General features: G+C 37.4%; 1 protein-coding gene across 2 annotated transcripts in view; it reads left to right on the top strand.

Annotated features, from left to right (window-relative positions):
- LOC149815713 (protein NARROW LEAF 1-like) overlaps nt 1-9308 on the top strand; it is a 30923-nt gene extending 21615 nt beyond the window's left edge. The window contains exon 6 of one of the 2 annotated variants that reach the window (XM_089989301.1): nt 8582-9308. In XM_089989301.1, coding sequence (XP_089845427.1) covers nt 8582-9048 — 467 coding nt within the window. In that variant the 3' untranslated portion in view covers nt 9049-9308. The remainder of the gene's footprint in view (nt 1-8581) is intronic. The other variant, XM_089989302.1, reaches the window with a different exon arrangement.
- The last annotated feature ends 7891 nt before the right edge of the window (nt 9309-17199 follow it).

Genomic DNA, 17199 nt, shown 5'->3' on the forward strand with positions numbered 1-17199 from the left:
CCTTGCATTTGTATAAATAGGGGTGTTCCCCCCTTGTATTTCCTAAGCTTGAGAGTCTCAAGCATTTCCTCCTTCTTTATGAAACACATGCATTATTGCATGTTTATTATTTTTACGCTTTTTGCGTATTGTGTTCAAGTGTTGTGAGAGTGCCTTCGTGCACTTCTTTTTTAAGTATTTATGCTTGTATGAGTATTGTCTCTTCGTAGACAATTTTACAGGGGAAGGCACCTTCGCCTTTTATAGAGTTTGGGTATGGGAAAAGAGTTTCGGTCTGTATCGTACCTGGAGTCAGACCCAAACTTTCCTCTCTTATATATATATAGCCGTGTCCCCGTACCCACATTTTTTTGAAATTGCCATGTCGTATCCTGCGTACCCGCACCCTTTCCCATGTGACATAGCCAAAGCTCCATTAACAAATCTGGAAGGCGAACCTCTTAATCTAATAATCTAGGTTACTTATAGCTTTGAGGCCATTCTCGGCTTCCATCAGTTAAGGATTCATCCTGCAAACTTCCAGAGTCCATTGCTCAGGAAATGCAAGTAGTCACTGTTCATTTTCCAAATGGATTAAAGTTATTCCTTTCTTCCTTGCAAAAAACTTGATGTTGGAGATGAAGCTCCATAGGGATCTGAAGCAAGATTGTCAAAGAGGGAAGCGAAAGTGAGAAGCGAGGAGTTTATAAGTACATGGGAAGTGGTAAGAAGTTAATTGAAAGCATTTAAAACGTGAATTAAGAAATTTTATTAGAATTGCATTACATTTCAAAAAAAAAAAGAAAATATATTGCCATTTAAGATTTATTCTTCAATCTAATTAAAATAGATCAACTATAGTGTTCTTATTATACGAACTGCAATTTATTAATTATGTAAATCAGTTATTTTTTAATGGAAATTCAATTCTTATGTTGAAAATCTGATGTCCTTGGAAGTGTGCTTCCCATGAAAAGGGAACTGAGTTTTTGAATCACTTAGCTTCTATCTTCCGAAGCGACTTCCAAGCCTCTCAAGATATGTAGAAGCTTTCGATAACCATGGTTCAAAGGCTGCTAAAAATATATTTTGAATCCATGTGTTTGTAATATGCACCTTCTGTGAATCCACCTAAAAACGTCCAGGCCCAAGGGCTTAACATTTCCATGTATCTATCAGCAGGAATGAACTGATGAATTTCACCCCTTTCTTGAGACTCAAAGGTTTGAGTTAGTCTTCATTTTTCTGATCCACCATCCATCACTTCCAACCATGATTGCATGGTCTGCTTGCCTGCCTGATTGAATGAATCATCGGGATTTCATGGTGGTTCGCCTTAGAGGAGACATGATGCTCCTTCATGCCAGCACCCATATTCACACTGATGTATCTTGCAAAGTGTAAAATGTATTATTAAACACTCTAATACTTCTGTCTATGGTATGACTTGGTAATAGTCTCAGGTTATGATATCTCTTGCATTTTCTCGATATTTCTAATTTATGTTTATTTCCTATTTTATTTACTTTTCCTAATTGGGATGGATACTTTATATGATCTCAAATGATGCTGAGTGATATTGTATCATGGTCTTTGTTTCTTTTTTTCTTATCGTTTATGATAATCCATCTAACATGGATTCTTCAAAATGCTGGCACACTGTGGCAGCATTAGTACTTATCAATGCCAATATTAGTGCTGACTGCTGTCATACATACATATATTCCAGACTTATATGTAGATATACATATAAATGTCATCTGTGCATATTCATCTGCTTCTTATTTATTTACTTATTTATATGCTTTTATGTCTGTCTATATTTCTTACATTTGTTTTTCCATCCATATACACTGCCGGTCCCAAGCCTGGATAAAGGAGGAGGGTTGCGGTAGGCCGGTGACAGCCAACATAAAAACTTAGTCATACCCTATGAATATGAACCAATATGAGTATTTCGTTGGGGCATTCCCTACTGACCGACACGCTGTACTCTATAGGCCCGGAGGCAGTGATAAATGGGCAAGGGTTGCTAGGTCGTCGCCCAGAAGCGACGCGTCACACCAAATAGGCAAGGGTTCCCTCACTTTGTTGGACGGGTGGGGGTAAAGAAGATAGTTCAAGACCATAAAATTAGGTTAGCCACTTGGAACATAGGGTCTTTAACTGGTAAGTTGGTAGAGTTAGTAGATGTTATACGTAGGAGAAAGATTGATATTTTATGTCTACAAGAGACCAAATGGGTAGGTGAGAAAGCAAAAGTGATATAACCTTGGGGATATAAGATTTGGTATAGAGGAATAAATAGGAATAGGAATGGAGTAGGGATTGTTATTAGTCGTGAGTTTATAGATAATGTAGTTCAGGTCCGTAGGAAGGGTGATAGGATTTTACTTATTAAATTAGTATTAGGTACGGATATTATTAATATTATTTAGTGTTTATGCACCTCAAGTAGGTTTAGATGATTCCATTAAGCGTCAATTTTGTGAAGATTTAGATGGAGTAGTACAAGTGATATCTTATGGAGAAAAGCTTTTCATCAGCGGTGACCTTAATGGACATGTAGGCATTAGTAGGGATGGATTTGAGAGTATCCATGAAGGCTATGGTATAGGAGAAAGAAACAAAAGTGGAGAAAGGATTTTAGATTTTGGTTTGTCCTATGATATGATCTTAGCAAACACTTGGTTTAGGAAGAGGGAGTCTCACCTAGTAACATTTAAAAGTGGGGTTAATACGAGTCAGATAGATTTTTTCCTACTTAGAAAGAGAGATAGGGGTTATTGCATCGATTGTAAGGTTATACCGGGAGAAAGTGTAGCTACACAACATAGAGTCTTAATTTTAGATCTTAGAATTAGAAAATGCCGCAAAAGTGATAGACATAGGATAGATCCTAGAATTAAGTGGTGGACATTGAAAGGAGCTAAACATGGAATGTTTGTAGAGCAGGTAGTTAAGGAAGTTGATTGGTGTCTCGAGGAGGATTCAGAATCAATGTGGAATAAGATAGCGGGTGGCATGAGAAAGGTGACTAAGGAGGTATTGGGTGAGTCTAAAGGCGGTGCACCGCTAGGTAAGGATACATCATGGTAGAACGAGGATGTCAAATTAGCTATTAAGGTTAAAAGAGAGTGTTATAGAAATCTAAGTAAGAGTCGTGATAATGAGAATTTGGAGAAGTATATGATAGCAAAGAAGGAAGCTAAAAAAGTAGTTCGAAACGCGAGGGATAAGGTATATAAGGAGGTTTATGACAAGTTGGATACCAAAGAGGGCGAGAAGGATATTTATAGGCTTGCAAAGATGAGAGATAGGGAATCGAGGGATCTGGGTATGGTTAGATGTATCAAAGATGAAACACAAAGGGTTTTAGTCAAAGATGAGGAGAGATGAAAATATTATTTTGATAAGCTATTTAATGGAAGTCATACTCAGGATCTTGGAGACTTCTCCATTCCTTTTCGTGAGATGAATCGTGACTTCATGCGCAAGATTCAAAAGAAAGAAGTTGCAGAGGCTTTGAAGAAAATGAAATCAAGAAGGGTAGTTGGCCCAAATGGTATACCTATCGAGGCTTGAAAATGCTTGGGAGAGAAAGGTTTAGAATGGTTGACAAATCTTTTTAACAAGATTTGGCGGACAAATAAGATGCCTAATGAGTGGAGGAAGAGTACTTTGGTGCTTCTATATAAGAATAAGGGTGATATACAAGATTGCACAAACTATCGTGGTATAAAACTCATGAGTCATACTATGAAACTTTGGGAGAGGGTGATTGAGTATAGGTTGAGAAAGGTTGTCATGATATCGGAGAATCAATTTGGTTTTATGCCTGGAAGATCAACTATGGAAGCTATACATCTTCTTAGACAACTTATTGAGATATATAGAGAGAGGAACAAAGATTTGCATATGGTTTTTATTGATTTGGAGAAGGCATACGATAGAGTACCTAGGGATGTTCTCTGGTGGACAATGATGAAGAAAGGTGTTTCTCTCAAGTATATTAGTATAATTAAAGATATGTACGAAGGAGTAGTAACCAATGTCCGCACTTGTGGAGGGGTGACAACCAATTTTCCTATAACGGTTGGGTTACATCAAGGATCTGCTTTAAGCCCTTTCCTATTTGCTATAGTGATGGATGAGCTTACGAGATCAATTCAAGAAAATGCGTCGTGCTGTATGTTGTTTGCTGATGATATTGTTTTGATTGATGAGTCTAGAGCTGGGGTTAATGCTAAGTTAGAATTATGGAGACAGACATTGGAAGCAAGAGGTTTTAAGTTGAGTAAGAGTAAGACAAAGTATATGGAATGTCGGTTTAGTAAGCAACAAAGTAGTGATGGGAGTGTAGTGAAAGCTTGGTGAGCAAGAAATACCGGTGGATGATTGTTTCAAATATTTGGGATCTATCATTCAAAAGTATGGAGAAATTGATGGAGATGTAAATCATAGGATAAAGGTTGGGTGGATGAAATGGAAAAGTGCAATTAGAGTGTTGTACGATCGTAGAATGCTATTGCGGTTGAAGGAAAAGTTTTATAGGACGATTATTAGGCCCACTTTACTATATGGTACGGAATGTTGGGCTGCCAAGAGACATCATATTCAAAAAATGAGTGTAGCTGAGATGCGTATGCTTAGATGGATGTGTGAAAATACAATAAAAGATAAGATTCAGAACGAGGAGATACGTAAGAAGGTAGGCGTTGCATCCATTGAAAATAAGATAAGAGAGAATCGTTTACGGTGGTTTGGACATATTCGGCGAAGGCCTAATGATGCTTCAGTTAGAAGGATGGAGAAATGGGAAAATATATTAGTTAAAAGAGGTCGGGGTAGGCCTAGGAAGACTTGGATGGAGATGATAGGAAAGGATATGAATGCTTTGAACCACATCGAGGACATGGCATTGGATAGAAATGATTGGAGGAGAAGGATTCATGTGGAAGACCTAGAATGATTTTCTTTTTTGGTTCATATTGCCGACCCCAATTGTTTTGGGATGAAGGCGTTGTTGTTGTTGTAATGAAGTTCTCTAATTGCATGTATACACACACACACACTCTCACATGCGCACACTGGCACATGCATATGCATATGTTTGTGATCTAATAAGATTTAATAAAATTTCTAATATAGGATGGCCAATCCATTCATGTGAATTCATTGCTGACTTTCACATGGATATGGGCATTTTAGAAAGTTTCCAATATGACTTGTATATAAGGGGATACAAAATGGGAGTCAAATTGGAATATCCCTGTGATATAGATTGCTGATATTTTCTCTATGTATTGCCCCACCAGTCAAATATTTCTAGGATATTTTCGCCCAAATTTGCCAAGTAACTTGGGAAAAGTTTACGAAGGACAAACCTTGAGTCACTTTGTTCTATATACAGTCGAGCTAGTGGTTGCCCCAATCGATCCAGCTATATTATTCAACACCTAAGCCTTTAGTCACTCATGCCTTTGTTTGTCCCATTATATAAAGTGAATTAGGTATGTTAAGTTTGAATACGAAAAGTGTGTTGGTAACTTGGTAGTGTAAGACATTAAAATCTCTTCACCCTCTACGAGCCCCTGATAAAGAAAGAATGGAACTAGAAAGCATAGCCGCCACCAAAGGGACATTTCTGTTTAATGTTAATAAAATTAAAGTAAAATTTACAGCCATTGATTATTTTGATTTTCTAGAAAAACCTGTTCACACATCAGAATCTGGTGATTCAAAGGCCGATCCTCACTAAACAAAACATGTAGATTTTAAAAAAGTGTGTTCAAGGAGCTTTTTATTTTTGTGTGTCACGTTCATTGGAAACACAAGCTTCTGTGAAAACATCAATACATATTTTTAAAAGCTTCCTGTTTCCTGGAAACATGGAAAACATTGAGTGGCCATGGGGGTGAATTTCCTTTTCCTTGTCTTGGTTTCTTTGAATTTGCAGCTACTATTATATAATACGTTATTTATGCTGCATTGCAGTTTGATAATTTTGCATGTGTTGTACTGCTATTTACAGAATTATTTATGCCATGTCAACATTGTCATATGCATGTAGGCTGGTGCATCTTGTGTATATTACATGAGGTATCTAGGAAGTGAAGTGCCCAAATGATCTTCTTAAAAACATCTGAGGTAATCCTCTCTGAAAATATTAATTGTTTGTATTTCCTTGTTAGCTCAAGGTCAATCTTAATCTATGTAACATCGACACTACTAAATGTAAAACACACTCGTCTCGCATCCGCATCAGTGCATGTGCGACACTTGGATACGGCTTCTGCAGTGTCAAATGCAGTCAACCATACCAGGGTTCATTTATGTCAGAAACTGGACTCAGTTAACCCTAACCGAGTCCAGCTATATATAATTCGAAGTAGAATCTTCTAATCAAATGAAAGTAATTCATAATCATCAGGTTAGGATCGATCTAAACCCACCTATTCTATATTCGTTTCAGCATGCCAACTTATTAGAAACACAAGAGAGCCAATGAGAAATGTCACGAAATCTCCTGCTCTTTGAGGATGTTATCAATGTAGAGGAACATGTACTAGGGTGTATGTGTGACTCGTTCAGATCATGAACTATGACCTAAACTAAACCATTTTTCCAGTATCAATGACCAGTACCAATGAATTATATATATATACACACACCCAAGTTTTTTTTTTAAATTGCCATGTCACATCCTTCGCACCTGCTCTGCATGTGTGATGTAGTTCTGATTGTAAGGACCTCTCTAAAGAGTAAAGAGACCTAAAATAGTCTTGTTACAGTTTCTATTTCTTATAATATATGAATACAAATATAAAATGTATAAGCTGCGCCTAAGTCCTTTTTAGCAGTATTTTAGCCTCATTGTTCCGGATTGTCAAGGTTCTCAATTTCTGGCCCAGGACTGGGCAGTTGTATTCATGCCCATAAATTCTACATCTATCTACAAACACTTTGGAATAATTTACTTGTGAGCATTGAAAAGGTAGGATATTATTTTTGTCAATTATGACTAAATTTAGTAATCATACCATGAACTGCATGCTATTTCTCAATATGATCTTGATGTTAATAGTTTGAAAGCCTGCTGACCCATTACCTGATTTGTTCAATCTCGGCTCAGCTTTAGATGTTCGACCTAATGACTCAGTCAGACCTTGTTATCTTTTATTTTCTATGTAAAAAACCAGTAGAACAGTCATACAAGGAAAAAATTTACATAATGCTAGAAACACGTACAAAATCAAGAATAAATTAAAGTAACAAGTAATGATTTTATTAGTGTCTGTATCCAAAAGTACAAAAGATAGGCTGATAATCTTTCTGAGCATCTAAACTAATGAATCAAGTATCCAAGATCAACTGAAAACTACCATTCATCAACTGATTATTTCAAAATTAATTATCTTGAAATGCAAATTTGGTTGTAAACTTGAGAAACCAATCTAATATTTATTATTTTCGATGTAAGAACAATATCCAAATCTAAAGTAATAAATAATAGCAGTTAACAAAAAGGTTTGATATAGTACCTTGATGAAAGTTAACATGTAAGTGACTTCATGCATAAATATAACAAATAAAATTTTATCTCTACCTTCATAGTTCATCTAAACATAATATATGGCTGAGGCCTGGAAAGATATATAACCATATATATGTCTGAACTTGGTCATTCTACCGTGTTAACCCATAGGGGAGGAGGATGCAGGTTGATTTGAATGAGTCGGCGGACTTCAAATCATATGCTATGTTTGTTTAATATTTGGAGTTCTGAAAAACATGATGTTGAAATAATGCATATTTATCGTAGAGCCAGATGAAGAGAAAATGAACATTCCCAATTCATATGTATCAATATCCATGTAATAACCTCTAAGGATGAGAGGCAATCAGTAACATAAAATGGATGATAGGAACCGAAAGAATGTCAGCAGACATTAACATGCATACTAAAAGAATTGAGATCAGCAAAGAAGAGGAAATAGTGCCTTGAAGATGCTGATTTATGATGTTTTAAAGTGGATAATATAAAGGACTGACAAGCAAAAATTTAATTGCATGGATTTGTGAAGTGGTATTTTAGGAGCGCAAAATGTATCTGTTGCATTGTGGGGTTGGAATACAGTTTTGAGCAATGTCTTGTGGAGTTACATGATAGAAAGGACCATGGATGTGTTGTAGTTCATAGGTGGTCATGTAGAATCAACTTGTGAGATCATGGGTGGCTAATTATTATATGAGTCTACTACTTTGCATGTTTTCCTTATGCAAACCCCAATGTTTGCATCATTTAGTATGGGATGTTGTTCAAGGCACTGAACAATTTTCAGCTGTTTTGAAATGTCCCATTTTGCTGAAACATATTTTGAATGGTGAAACAATGACATGAAACCTTCAGTTTGCTTTTTGGCTTGAATGAAGAAAACAATTTGCAACTTAATACTGAAGGTATATGTTCTAATTTCTGTGGAAGAAGTCTTGGTTTCCTCTTAAGATAGGCTCCTCTGGCAACATGAATTATATTACTATACATGGATGATGATTCTAAAAACATTAGGTTTCATATTGGTGCTCATTCTTTATGCAGCATACTTCATTAATGACACTACTTGTCATGAAGCAGAAGCCTTGGAAGAAAAAGGGCAGTGCATATCAAATGCAGTTTCTGATCCAACTGTTGAGGAGCCACCTCCTAAAGGTTGCACGTCTCCAATTACGTCACTTACTGGAAAGTCCAAGTATGATGGGTGTCAAACTCTCCACTTCGAGGATATGTCCAACTATGGATCCCGTTTGGCACCACAAAGCAGTGGTATTGACATGGATGTCATGTTTCGACCAAATGATTTCATCACCAGGTTGGCAGAGCCATCCACTAGCGTGGAACACCAGTTCATGCAGGACTTTCATGTCTCCTTGGGACAGCCTAATCAGAACAGGAATCAATTTCCCGAAAATTTATCTGGATTAAGAGATGGTAAGGATGGTTCAAATGATGATATCTCCATTGGTTTGCAATTAGGAGACAACACAAAGAGGAAGCGGACGGCATAATTATCCAATTATCTGGTATTTATGAATGCATCACATTCAGCCTGTTGCAGTGGTTGAGGTGGCTGTTTCCAATGAATCTGATGCAATGCAATTAGAGGTGAGTTTTATAGGCCACTGAAATTGCAGATAATTATCTGGGCATTGGCAGTATACCAAATTACCTGTATGGTCCTGGGTCGTTTTGTTTATGTGCTGGTTGGCAAATTTTGTTTTACTTCTCTATGATTGTTTTCATCTGAAATTGGTAACGAAGGCCTATCAACAAAATTCTACTCATTAGTTTCATTGGACTGTACTATGAACACAAAAGGTAAAGTGAATTTGTTAACTGATCTATGACCCCATGCTCTCTCTCTCTCTCTCTCTCTCTCGCGGCTTAATTTTAGTTTCCTACTAGATCCCTATTCTCTCAAGTTTCAATTGGTATCTTTGATTTAACACGTCCTAGTTTCATCTTAAATGACTATTTGTTGGACAGACTAATTTGTAATTCTTGCTATAGAAAGTGCATTTTCCATATTTTTATCTGGTGAAAGCAGCCTCTTGTTGGGTTTTATACTCATGTTTTGTGATCTCTGCTAAAATATTATTGTTTTGAACCATACAGTCATGAACTTTTTGACTTGTTTTAATAAATGTTTGGTTTAATAAGGTATTATGCCCAACATAGGTAACCAGTGGCATCCAATCGTAGTTGATTTTTATCCTCATGCTGTATTGCTGCCGTCTACCATTAGCCCTGATAGAATCAGTGTGACTATCTTGAATTCCAGAAGCTTTTTTGAGCACCAAATGGATTAACGGTTCCTGAAGAAATGCCACCACGATGATATTTCAGCCTTTTGTTAACAAGATCTTCCTTGACAACTCTTGGTTCCTATCCATAAGATTTCTTACTATGGCTAAGTTATATGCTGAATTTCATTTTTGTGTGAAATTTTCCCAGAAACTAAAGGTAAATAAGACAAATGCAATCCCTACTGTGTGAATTGTGAAGAGAACCCAATAGGAAGAAAGGCAATATCCAGATTGGTCTGACGCAACTCGAGGGTTTTTCTTTGTCCTAATGGTTAAGTGATTTAGGTTAATGCAATTTCCCCCTGTTGCTGATATCAGGGTGTTTTTTTTTGTAACAAAAGAGAAAGAAAAGGAAAACGTGAAGATTTTTAGCTATTTTTGAGAACTTGTGAAATGTCTGACATCAGAAATTTCTTAGTCAATGTTACCTTATAGAACAGCATTGTGTGTGTAAGTGCGTGCATGTGTGTGTGTCCACGAGTGTGGGATGCCTTAACACTGTTTCTTTACTCTAATCATTTAGAGACTGATCCAGGAGGCACCACTGGATCAGATTTGCAACATAAAGTTTCCATATGGAGTTTTATAACCCTACTGTTGTTATGATCCATGGATAAAAGCTCTTAGTTGCTTGGATTGATCCACAATGACATTTGCCATAAAAAGTAGAGCCAGTGGAAGATGGTACATTTATAAATGATGACTCAAGATATTTTCAGTTTTATATATCCTAAGTCATGATGAAGCTTTAAATCAATTCATGGTTTGTAAGCTAAAAGTTGAAAACCAACATGATTGAAAGATTCAACTCCTTCAAAGCTGGGGAGGTGGAGGTTGAAATTGACCTAAATGAGTTTGATGAATTTTACGTATGACATGGAATTTTGATCATCAATTTACTGCCCCATTCACACCAGAAAAAAAATAACGGAATGCAATAACAGGGCTTTAGTTGAAACTATAAATGCTATGTTTTTGGACTGTAGTTTGCCATTTTATGCTTGGGGAGAAGCTATTCTTACATTTTCTATATCAGAAAATTGAGTTCCTCCTAAAACAAAGCTCACTTCCCATGAGTTATGCAAGCAAAAGGATAACAAATATATCTACTTCAAGATCTGAGTCTGAAGGAAAGAAAGTTTGATTTAATTGCAGTTAGGTTCATACTTGTCAGGTATTTAAAAGTATGGGCTTCTAGATACAGAAAATCAGTGTCATTGAATCATACAATGCCATTTGTTAAAAAGCTAAACTGTCTCATAATAGAGGGCCAATATAAAAAAGGTAATAATGCTATAGTGGATGATGCCACTGATCTATAATATGAAGCGCTCTCTCTCTCTCTCTCTCTCTATATATATATATATATATATATATATATATATATATATATATATATATATATACACACACACACACACCAGTTTAGGCAAGCTGAGGTTTGGTGGACCATATCAATTTATTGCATGAATTACCATATCGTACAATACGATACTAGGGATAGCAGTGGGCCGGGGCGGGGGACAAGGTCTCCACTCCCACCCCGTTTCAAAATCCGAACCTCCGCCCCCGCCTCCATCCCCGCACGGGGATGGATTTTAACCTCCACCCCTGCCTCCATCCCCGTTTCATGTCCTCCATCCCCGGTCCAAATGGGGGTGAGGCGGGGTGGGGCCCCGTTTCCCCTTAGTTTATAGTAATCCCTTGAAGGATTGGGGACGGGACGGGAAAAAACGTAAGTCCATCCCCGCCTCCATCCCACACGGGGATAGATTTTAACCTTCATCCCCGCCTCCATCCCCGTTTCATGCCCTTCATCCCCGGTCCAAATGGGGTGAGGCGGGGCCTCGTTGTCCCTCGATCCACTGCCATCCCTATGCGATACATATTGTTACTTTTGCGTTTTGCAATATAATATATACTTGTATTGTGATATGAGTGTGTTTCATACTCGTATCGGGTGTATTGTATGATACACCCATGTATCATGTTGCATCGTACGATACAATATCAATGCATTTAAAAAAAGTTGAAAGTTGCCTTTTGTATTTTGAGTTTAAAAGTTCTCAGAGGGTCGAGTTCTCCATATGCCTAAAGCCTGTTAGAAGGGAACCCACATACCCTAGGTTTCGTAAGATCGATTTGAGGGTTGATTTGTGCGCAAGGAGGAAGGCTTTTGTGATTTTATTAAGTAATAGTGTATTTTCATTGTTTTTTCACTCAAGAAAATGGATTAAGGTACACAATTCTCATTCTTTGCTTCTTATTGAGTATTTTTGGAGAAAGGTGTATTTGTTGCTTCTTATTGAGTTTTTTAATTGGTTATGTTTTATTTTATATCATTTGGTGTAGTTTTCATGTTCATATCATAAAGATGATCTTGGATGACAATACTGTAAAAGCATTGATGATGTACCATGAGTAGAATTTGAGATGTTTGTTTTGTGATATTATTAGAGGTAGACATCAACTAAAAGAAATTTGAAAAAGATTTTTGCAAAAAATGCAAAGATGAAGGACTTTCAACCATTGTTTCATATTCTAAAGATGATGATGACCTAATTGCTAAAAAAAATTGCCAAAGATAAAGAGATCATCGCGCGACAGTTAGATACAATACTAAGGAAATACTGTCTAATGTTTGACATAAGCTCTAAAAGATAGTTTAGTTTTTTAATCTTTATAGTTTAGAACTTTAGTGATGAAGATTGACATGTAAGACGTTGGTTAAATATAGTATTTTTAGTTATCATGAACTCTTTGTAATTTATTATGACTTGGATGTGAATTTAATTTGTTTAAAATTTAAATTATGTAGTTGCTTTTTTATTTACATTGTCAGTTGCATGGTTTATTATTAATTCAAATTATGTAGTTGCCTTCATATGTGATTTTATTGTTGTATTTTATACAATTCATTTTGTGATATGATTTTTTTAGAATTTTTGTTAATTTTTCTACATTATTTGAGATTTAAAAAAAAATTATTATAAATTTATGATACATTTACGATACGATTGGGGCCTGACTGATACGGGATAATGATAGGATACTTGCAACCTTGAATTGAACATATAAGCTTACAAGAAACCGAAGACATCTTCATGAGGACGTGAGTATGGGGATGGTCTTTCCAAAACTTACTCATGTCACATCGAGCTAGCTTGGTTTGCTGTCTAACCAAAAAATTACTATAAACGTGCACATTCTGAATTTTCACTTCTGCAAATTTTAGCTTCGTATTAACATTTAAGTATGAAAATTCTGACTTCATAGGACGATAGTGCCCTTCGATTGAAAAGGAGAATTAAGAAACGGTAGGTTTATCTCAATTCCAAGGGATTTTGCACATGGGTAACTTCATAATTATCCTTTTTATCCCCTTCAATCTCACCCTTGGGTGATTTCACCTAAAATCTCAAATGAAATTCATGTTTGTGTGAGCTCATTCTTCAAACCATTAGAAGGATACCATAGCACAATGTCTCAAGAACAGTAAGTAATACACAGCCTCTGCAACAATGACCATAGGTATGGCAGACTGAGCCAGCACTACCAGGTCTTTGATCCCAGATGTGGTTTTTTTGAGTAATAAATCTAAAAACCATATTGTTCATTCATTTTCTTTCTTCCTAATAAATGATGCAAATCTACAATGATAATAATGCGGTTGAACTCAGGATTGTCACCTCTGTCATGTGGATTTTGTTTTTTCATCTGCACATATTCTTGCTCCAAGCTGTTGCAACTTTCACATCCTTTCCAATGGCTTCATTATGTGGGAAAGTCACTAATAAAGTAGACAGGACAGAAAAGAAGGAAACCAATGTCATTCTACTAAAGTAGGAGCCTACATGCAATGCATGCCCAGAATTTCTAAAGCATGAAACAATATTACTCATGCAAATTTGCGTTCATAATCATGACATGTTGAGTAACTTGTAAGGTGAATCACATGCTGCTTTTCTTTTTCTTTTTTTCTTTTTTCCTTCGAAGCTCTAATGCCACAGGGCGTATATGAATCCCTCGGATATGAGACGTGAGGGAGATCCTCAGATTAGAGATCTTCAAATTAGAGATCCAAGTATCTCTAGTCCCACCACAAAACCATCTACCTTTATATATGAGGTTTCTCACATCAGCAAGCCCCATGCTACTTCAGATCCTTTGATCTAAGATCCAAGGGATTCAAATGCCCCCATGAGATCCACAACACTGTTCAGCCATTGCTGTCCTTGACCAAACCAATCCACCCACCTGTCCAAAATGGTTTTCGATGGAGAACCATACAATGGAAATTAGAGATGATACACTTATAATCCCATTTGGGATTATCTACTTCAACTGCCATTCATATCTGAGTTCTGTGTGTTGAATTTGGGAAGACCTTTCTCTTTATTGGTAGGATCTCATTTTGATGAGGCTGATTAGGGAAGATACATGGGATCTAGTGAGCCTCTCAACTTTGGATTTTGTGGGATCCTAAGTGAATCTGGATGTGGCCCCAGAACTTTGATCCGACATTCCATAATAGAGGACATGCATACATTGGATACAGTTCGATATGGTCTCAGATCCAGGTAGGGGTTTCTAAAGATCAGAACCAAGACCAGACCAAGTTGACCCACTTACAGACATGTCTGACTTGAGGCAACAAAATAGTCAAGTGGCAGTGCCAGTGCCAGTTCATGGCTGACCGACTGTTTCATTGCTTTTCTGAATTTCTGCCATCAAACTAGAGTTACAGCTCATACCGCCTGCAATTGCAGAAGTGTAATGTGGGATGCAGAACTTTGGAATATAATACCTTGTTTTTTCCCATGAGAATCAGGATTTCCAGGTCTGGTTTTATTAGTTCTCCTAAATTTAGCAGCATATGATTCCTCTTGTTCTTTCTTATATTTGTACTGACTAAAAGTTTATTGAACTAATTAAACCGGGTTGTAGCGGTTTTAGTGAAGAAATGATGCAGGAATGGCCTCATCCTGCAAAATCCTGACCGTAAATAGAACCACACCTCTTCTAAAGCACGATTGAAGACTAACCAACAAAAGAAAATTGCAGACAAGTGCTTTGTCCATAAGATTTCGTAAGAATGTCATTCATTAGTGTGTTTTTTATAGTGAGGGGCATACATTTGCTCTCTCTCTCTCTCTCTCTCTCTCTCTCTCTCTCTCTCTCTCTCACACACACACACACACACACACACACACGATAGGTAGCTTTCAAGTGCTTGTAGGGGACATAAATGCGTTCAGCCAGCAAGGCTGCCTCAAAATTTCATTCATACCATAATGGTATTTAGGACGACCAACAACCAGGAAACAGCAAGACCTAATGGCTCTTGACATACAAGCTAGAATCCCACTACACGATAATAAAAACTAGGGGTGGCAAAACCTGACACAACCCTCCAACCCGACCCGCAGGCGGGTTCGGGTTTGGAAAAAACGAACCCATTTAATAAACGGGTCGACCCGCCTAACCCGTTTATTAAACGGGTCGGGTTCGTGTTAGGGGTATGCCAACCCGCCAACCCGGCTGATCCGTTTAATAAACGGGTTAGGCGGGTAGGTCAACCCGCCAACCTGCCAACTCACCAACCTGACCCGTCAACCCGCCAACCCGACCCGCCAACCTGAGAACCCGTTTACCCGACCCAACCCATTTATGAAATGGGTTGGCGGGTCGTGTCGGGTTACCCGTTTATTAAACGGGCCGGGTTCGTGTTTGCCACAGCCGACCCGTTTAATAAACGGGTCGGGTTTGGGTTGAGGTATGCTGACCCGCCAACCCATCCGGTGGACCCGCCAACCCGACACGATTGCCACCCCTGGAAAAAACCATCTTGTTGCTAGTGTTCAACATGAAGCTATTTTTTCTCTTTTTTATTTAAACACCATCTACAGGTAAAATTTTATGTAAGCTGCGAGCTCTAGAACATTTATGCACAAAATCTGTAAACAAAATAACGACGACAGTCGAGCCATGCTCATTGAATTCCTAGTGACAAATATCGTAAATATATTCACTAAAACGACCAAAATATCATATGTAGTGTAGATCCTATTTTTCATTTTGACAGGGAAATAACAGAGCCTATTTTTCATTTTTTTTAACTAGCTAGTATACTGAAGGGGATGTGCTCGGTTTGAATAAGGGTCGACTTTTTAATTTATTTAATTTTCCAAATATTTTGCCCGTAAAAATGCAAGAAAAATGATTTTTTTTCAATTTATCAGGAGAATTTGGCTGCCATTTTGAACCTTATCAGTTAAAGGGGAATCCTGTTCATCATAGACAGAAGGAAACCCCTTAAAATTCGACAAAGACCATGAATAGGAAACTAGGAACTCCAAGTAACACCCATATATACAGGCAGTCAGTAGATCCCAAAAAGATTCAGCAAAAATTTACATTATCAGCAGTAAAAGATTTTGGCAGAGAAAGCCATCAGAATTCTTTGTAACCAAACAGCCCCAAGTTTCTAGAGTCAGGAACCCACGGTAATCTGCAATAGCAAGGCATTTCCTTTGACCTGAGTAACATGCCGTATCTTTATCCAAGATTTATGGTACGTAAGTTTGATTTTTAATTGTAATATTGAGCTGGGGCGGATTCGTACTTAACAGACTAGATTCCAACAAGAGGAAGTGGGGGCGCTTTTCTTTATCTCGTGTTAGATATGCCATGGTACAAACTAAGGCTGTTAGGGGCTAAAGATCTTGGTATTCCCACCAAATTTGGACGATGATCACAGCTGAATTTTTTAGTGGACATGAGGAACGTTTATATTCTTGTTTCATCTTGACCTTTTTTTTCTTCCTCTCAAAAAAAAAAATGATCACCATTATTACAGTGAAAAAAAATAAAATGATGATGCAGCAAGTAGCAATAAAACAATGAAAAAACCCATAAATCTCACTCAATGCAAACCAGCCAAGGGGAAAAGTAGAAAGGCCTCCTATCAGACGCACCACAGCAATTAAATGCTGGCATTTAATTCCCACAATATATGAACTTCTCAGACCAATGAAAACAGCATCATTTTCTGTATTTACTAGTTCTTTGCATGACCAAATTACTCAATGTTCCACCTTTACATGGAAGTAGCAATAAAACTTTGCTTCCAAGTTCAGAAACTCGCAAAGTAGTGTTCATACAAGGGCTGAATTAGGATGTTATGTCCCAACTTGGTCCCCCAAATACAAAGAAGGAAAGAACAAAAAAATAATTAAGATAGTGAAAGCGGTCTTCCACTGAGACCACACCCCATTACAGAAAGCACGTAGCCTTTTATTGGAAGCCACTCTGCAACATAAACCAGCCCTACACAGACTCACAGTGCCACAA

The sequence above is a fragment of the Nuphar pumila genome, chromosome 15 (genome assembly GCF_984573655.1).
Source record: "Nuphar pumila chromosome 15, dmNupPumi1.hap1.1, whole genome shotgun sequence".
In the NCBI taxonomy this organism is placed as follows: Eukaryota; Viridiplantae; Streptophyta; class Magnoliopsida; order Nymphaeales; family Nymphaeaceae; genus Nuphar; species Nuphar pumila.